General features: G+C 44.1%; 1 protein-coding gene across 1 annotated transcript in view; it reads left to right on the top strand.

Annotated features, from left to right (window-relative positions):
- Positions 1-2814, top strand: part of SIRAL2 (SIR2 antiphage like 2) — a 28793-nt gene extending 25979 nt beyond the window's left edge. Inside the window, exon 9 of the mRNA XM_007453917.1 lies at positions 2434-2814. Within this exon, the coding sequence (XP_007453979.1) occupies positions 2434-2453 (20 nt within the window). The 3' untranslated portion in view covers positions 2454-2814. The remainder of the gene's footprint in view (positions 1-2433) is intronic.
- Positions 2815-6431: the final 3617 nt, after the last annotated feature.

Genomic DNA, 6431 nt, shown 5'->3' with positions numbered 1-6431 from the left:
TTCCAGTGTGTTTCTTTCCCTAACGTTCCATTAATCATGCTCCCACTTTTGGTTGTTGCGTATCGGTGGTGTTTGTGTTGCTTTTATTTTGGGGGGGAGTTTCTAGATTCTTTTCTCCTTATTGTCCCAAAAAAATCACATTTCACAACGTTTTTAAATGTACGTATTCTCTCAGTCATACTGCCCCTCATTTTCCGAGTCATCCCCTGACCACCTGCTCGTTCTGGACTGCTGCAGACGTGTCACCCTGGAGCCCCCTTCCTTGCTGTCCTGGATTTTACCACCCACGTCTGCCTTCTGCCCACCGCACTCACTTCTGCCAGAACCTCCTCCGGTAGCTCCCACAGCCCCCAGCCCCCCGAGGACCGGCTCATCACTGTTGCTTGGAGCGTGGGATTCTTCATTCATGATTCCCCCTTGGAACTCCGCTGTCTTAAGCGGCCAGGTTTCCCGTTGAAGAGGGTCTGCTGCAACCCAGGTCTCTGTGATTTGTAGGTGACCTGTTCTTCCTTTTCTGGAAGCTTTTAGGATCTTCTTTTTCCTTGATATTTAGAAACTTCATGAGGATGTGTATAGGTGAGCAAGGTTTTTATATACCTTGCTCAGTTTTTTCTTCCCTCCAGTTCTGGAATAATCTGGCTCCTCTGTTCCCTCTTCCTTCAGTCATATTAGTTGGGACCTCCTGGACTGATTTCTACTGTGTTTTCTCTAATGTCTTAATTTTCTTCAAAAACTTTCTGGAGGATTCTCAAAATATGTTCCACCCTTTTCTTTTTAATTTTGGGTGTTAAATTTTTATTTTGGGTGTTACTGTTCATTTCTGAGAGCTCTTGTTTTCTGATTTAGTTTTTCTCATAGCATCTGTTGTTTTAGGACTACGGTATCTTTTCAGATCTCTAGAGATACCAGAGACTTCCCTGGTTATCTGACTACATTCCTGAAAACATTAGAATAGAGGATTTTCGGATAACAGAATTTATTTTTTATTAGATAAGAAAAGCTCAGTAAAACACTCTTAAACACCAATATAATAATCCACCAAGAATTTCGGAGAGCTATGAAGCATTTAACATACTACCAGTTACTTACCTAACATTTAAATTAGGTCCTCAGTGCATATGTTGGAGCAGTACCATGATACTGCATCTTCCTTCTACACCACAAGGAACGTGTACTGTTGAAATAGTTTGTTATGGATATAAAAACTCATCATAAACGCTAAACAAATAAGCAAACATGGCAGTTTTCTCAGTGGCTGCCTGCAGAGTGAGTTGGGCCCGGTGGGAGGAGGAGACAGGTGCGGTGGTGGCTCCTGCTGGCTGGCGGTGGTGGCGGTGTGTGCGTGCTGGTGAGCCTTTTGAGGGCCGGCTGAGTTCCAACCGTGCTGACGCTGCGCCCACCCCCCTTACATTTTGTACAACTTCAGTGCACATATCTTTAGCGGAAGAATTCCATTTTGACAGTATTTTGGATAAAATTATTTGCAGTCTTTTAGCAAATATTTGGGTAGTGAATCCAGTAGTTAGGGACATCCTGTAACTAAATAAAAAAAATAAAACTAGTGTTCTTTGAGTTGCTCCCTCCAGGACAAGAGACTCTCTTCCTCTAGTCTCCTTCCTGCTGCGTGTTTCCCCCATGTCTGGGGCTCCTCAGTTGCCTGCCGGCATTTAAGAAGGTGGGCCTGGGTGACTGTTCCGCAGTCTGCCGTGTGGATTTGCCATGGCTGCTGCTGCATATGCATAGCTTTTCTGCCCCAGGCCGCCCTCTGAATTGGTGGTGTGTGTATAGGGCAGCAGGACTTTGCTCCAGAGCAGTGGGCAAGCCAGTCCGTGGGCTCCTCGGGGATCCCCTGGATGCCAGCACCCACACTGGCAGCCTCCTCTCCAAGCAGGTCTGTCTGTGTAGAGCACCCTCTGGTCTTCCTTACAGAAAGCTTTGTCCTGCTCTGCATGTGGGTGAGACCAAGGTTCATCTTCTCAGTGCTGCTGGCCATACCTGCAGGCTGGAGGGCTCAGAGCAGCACGGCAGGCTCCCACCTGCAGGCAGTCCCGCCCGTTGTGCACATACCCTGAACCTTCACTCTTCTACAAGTCAACAGGCTCCCGCCCTGTGTGTGTTGAAATTGCCCCTCACTGTTGGCAGCCGCTCCCTCTTCCCGTCCGCTAAGCAGGGGAGAAGCACCCACATTCACGGGTCGAGATTTCCATAGAGCTTTGCAAATCTAATGTTATCATTTACTTTGTCCCGTGGTGGTATTTATAACTCAGAAAGCCATTTTTAGACAGTGGCCACTATTTCCATTATGGAGGTATTTTCAAAGTCTTTAGCACATAAGAAAAACTATAATCAGATTTTGAAATAAAAATCCCATTGCAGATACTTTTTTAAGATCAGCTTTAATGTTTTGGTATTCCTTTCTTTTTGTTTAAACAGATGATGCTGGAGGGTCTTGAAATCTTTAAGACCAATAAAACCTGCAACTTGAAAACCAGCCTTCTGTAACCACAGTGCCATCCCAAACGATGAGGAATGTTAGAGAACTCCACACAGGACCTCTTGATCTGAACCGTTAAATACCCCAAAAGAACCATGCGGGTGTGTGGCCCTCAGAGGCTGGGTGAGGGAGTTAGGCGTTGTGTTGAACTGCTTGGGAGGTGACGCATACACACGGCAGGTGTCCTTTGTGAGGACTGATACACAGCTACCTCAGGGACCAAATCAATGGGCAGGGACATACCTGGTATTCCCGACTCCCATTTGATATGCCCTCTGTCAGGTGGTTTTTTTCTCTAATAAAAGGGGGAAAGTAAAGACTATCCAAGCAACAGTAGTTGCCAAAGAGAAAATAAGACACTAGACACTTAAATTTTATAATTTTTGTGGAAACATCCGTTAGTGTAGAAAAAAAAGTTAGAAGTGTGTTTGTTACATTGTTAAATAGTAAAGAAGGAATGGAAACTGGAGGCACTGAGTCCGCCAGTGAGAGCGGTATGTTTTAAGAATGACTTGACCTGTAGGCTTCTTTGGAGTTGTGTAATTTCAGTTAGTACTTGGTCTCTAAAGAATGGCAGGTCTAACTGTTACTAAGAAGTGAAGTCTCCAGGAGCCAGAGGGCCTTTTCAGAAGCACAGGTCAGTGTCCAAGTGTGTCACGCGATGGATAACTGAGAAACTATAAGTGGAGCACAAGACCAAGTTCTAAACTTTTAGTTAAATTCCAAGCTTTCCAAGCCTTTTTTCTATGGGTTAAGGTCCCACGTTTCTGTTTTTCTCTCTTAAAATCCTCTCCCCACAGCCCATATTACAGGATTTGCACAGTGAAGTAGGCAAACCTTGCCAAGGGTCTGTAACACTTTAGACGTTGTCAGGGTTCGCACAGGGCAGATGGCGTGCTGAGCTGCGTGCTCGTGCCCAGGGAGTTGCTCTGTGGCCCTGGCGCTGTCCCTGCTTGGTCTCCGTGTCAAGGCTGCCTGTCTTGTAGCTCCCCACGGGTTTAGGGAAAGTGAAGCATGAAGTTGGGATGTGTAGGGAATGAGAGACAAGTCAGAGAGTTGCTTAAGACCTTTTTTGTTTTTTTTCTTTTTGAAGCATGGAAAACAATCTTTTATGTTATTCTGGTCAGAAATAAAATTTTATCTTCAATTCCGTTGGCTCAACTTTTCTTTAGTTATGACAAGGTATGGTATCATGTATTTAAGGAGAATTTTTACCGTGAGTTGCCACTCAGTTGTGAAACTGATTACTTGAATGTGTTTATTAAACTTTTTGAAAAGCAGACTAAGTTGGCTTTTTAAAAAAAAGACACATTTATAAAGTGCAATCCGGGCAAGAGATGTGAATTTGAAAGTTGGTCATACATAGGGTGTAGCAATATTGCAAGCATGGAATATGATGTGAAACAGGATATGAAACTGGAAAAGTAAAGTAGAGCCAGTTCAAGACGAGCTCTGAGTGCCATATGCTGAAGAATCGGAGGCCTTCTTGTTGTAATGAGTGAACATATCTAGTCAGTTCTGCTGTGATTCTTATTTTAAAATGCAGATTTATTCCAACAAGATTGATATGTTAGAAAGAAACAATCTGAGCATAACTCGTTCACTTACTTATAATTTTGCCTCTGAGAAACACTGAGTCAGGGAGTGACTAAGTATGGATTTGTTTGCTGCCTCAAGCTGGAAGTTTTTACATTTTTAAATGGTTATATTTTAAATAATAATTATACAGACACCTACACAATAGCCTCCTTGCTTCCTCATCGAAGGCTGAAATACGTACGACCCTCTGGCCCTTAAAGAAGTTTGCTGGACCTGCTCTAGGTGGAAGCGGGAGACTGCAGCCGGCTGCACGGAGCTGCGGGGGATACACCGCCCAGCCCTCCAGCTCCCTCAGACGAGCCTTCCCCAACTTGACCTCAGCAGCAAGCTTCACCCGATGGGTTGCCCATCTCACAAGCCAACGTCTGAGTGTTTTTGAGATGAAGTGCCATATATGCTCTAGTATTTGTGAATTTCTTAACTACTTAGTGTGTATAAAACCAGCTATTTATTAAGTTCCTGTCTTTTTTTTTTTTGGACCCCATGTTTCCCATCAGCCGGCGGTTTTCATTGTGTACTTTTCCATGGTGCCGGGGTTTCCAGGAATGTGGGTGTACTGCGTTAGAACAAAACAGTGGTCCTACTCAAGGATCACCGGCGATCCACGAGTCCAAGTTACGAGACAGAACAGCCCAGGCTGAGAAAAGGGTCTACACTGAGCTCCGTGTCACCGAAGGGACATTTCAATGTAAAGTTGATGCCTTTCAAGGCAGAAGGTGGCGGTGATTTAGATGGTATTACCAGCACTGAAAAAAGGAACAAAGGACTAGTGGCTTCTGCTGTCTCAAGTTCTTAGAGACTAGCTGATGGAGCAGAGGAAAGCAAGTTTCACCTGAAAGAATGAATGTTGTTCAAAAGCGATTCCATTACTTCAGGAGGCCACTCCTTGATTAATAAATTAGCACTTGGGCCCAAAGCAGCCTTAAATACAAGACCACCAGCTCCTTAGAATTTTTTAATTCCATTTTTAAATGGAAATGAAGCACTATTGAAAACTCTGCAACTTTCTTTCCCACCCCTAATAATGTACAGTGGGCCTTCTGTTTCCATGGGTTCTACATCTGTGGATTCAATCAACCTTGGATTGAAAATAGGAAAGGGGGGCTTCCCTGGTGGCGCAGTGGTTGAGAGTCCGCCTGCCGATGCAGGGGACACGGGTTCGTGCCCCGGTCCGGGAAGATCCCACATGCCGTGGAGCGGCTGGGCCCGTGAGCCATGGCCGCTGAGCCTGCGCGTCCGGAGCCTGTGCTCTGCAGCGGGAGAGGCAGCAACAGGGAGAGGCCCGCGTACCGCAAAACAAAAACAAAAAAAAACAACAAAAAAAGAAAATAGGAAAGGGACTTCCCTGGTGGTCCAGTGGTTGGTTAGGACTCCGTGCTTCCACTGCAGGGGGCACGGGTTCTATCCCTGGTTGGGGGAATAAGATCCTGCAAGCCGCCTGGTGCAGCCAAAAAAAAAAAAAAAAAAAAGTCGGGGGAAAAAGGATGCCAAAAAGCAATACTTGAATTTGCCGCATACAGGCAACTATTTACGTGGCACTTACATTGTATTAGGCATTATAAATAATGTAGAGATGATTTAAAGTATTGTATTAGGCATTATAAATAATGTAGAGATGATTTAAAGTATATGACAGGTTGTGCATAGGTTATATGCAAATATTATACCAGTTTAAACAAGGGACTTGAGCGTGCTTGGATTTTGGCATGCGTGATGCCCACAGATAATAAGGACGACTGTTTACGTGGAGAAGTCAGTTGTTACTTGAGAAAACCTGTGTTCTTCAATGTCTCCTTAACAGAAATTATATTCAGAAAAATTTAAATTGCATTGAAGGAGACATAATTTAATTTCACCTTAAAGTTTTGTTTCTAAAACTGTAGATGGTAGACATTTGAAATTAGACTTTTTTATTGGCATTTTCAATACTGACTTCAGTTCCTCTGAAATAATTTTCCATAAAACACAGGTTTAACACCTTAGAAACTAAGAGTTCCCCTTAAAGATTACTTAAACATACAAGGCGAGATCAGAGTAAAGATGATGCCGGATTTGAAAACTTTCTAACTGGCTTTCAAAATGGAAGTTAAAACTATGGTTGTTTTTTAAAACTCAATTCAGAGCTAACTCTCTCAAGAAATACTACCTGCTAGAATGGGGCCTGAGCACTCCTTAATGGAAGTGAGCTACAGCATCTTTGCCTGGTAGCAATTAAGCTTTTCCATAAGTGGCACACAGGCTGTCTAGCTTTTGCTCCAGAAGTCTTACTCAAGAGTGCTGTGGGGTTGAAGAGCAGAGTGAGAACAGTGACTAGCCTGGCCGCTGCGTGACTCTGCTC

The sequence above is a fragment of the Lipotes vexillifer genome, unplaced genomic scaffold, assembly GCF_000442215.2.
Source record: "Lipotes vexillifer unplaced genomic scaffold, Lipotes_vexillifer_v1.1 scaffold382, whole genome shotgun sequence".
Lineage (NCBI taxonomy): Eukaryota > Metazoa > Chordata > Mammalia > Artiodactyla > Lipotidae > Lipotes > Lipotes vexillifer.
The sequence above is the reverse complement of the archived record's forward strand: the minus strand, read 5'-3'. Positions and strand labels throughout refer to the sequence as shown.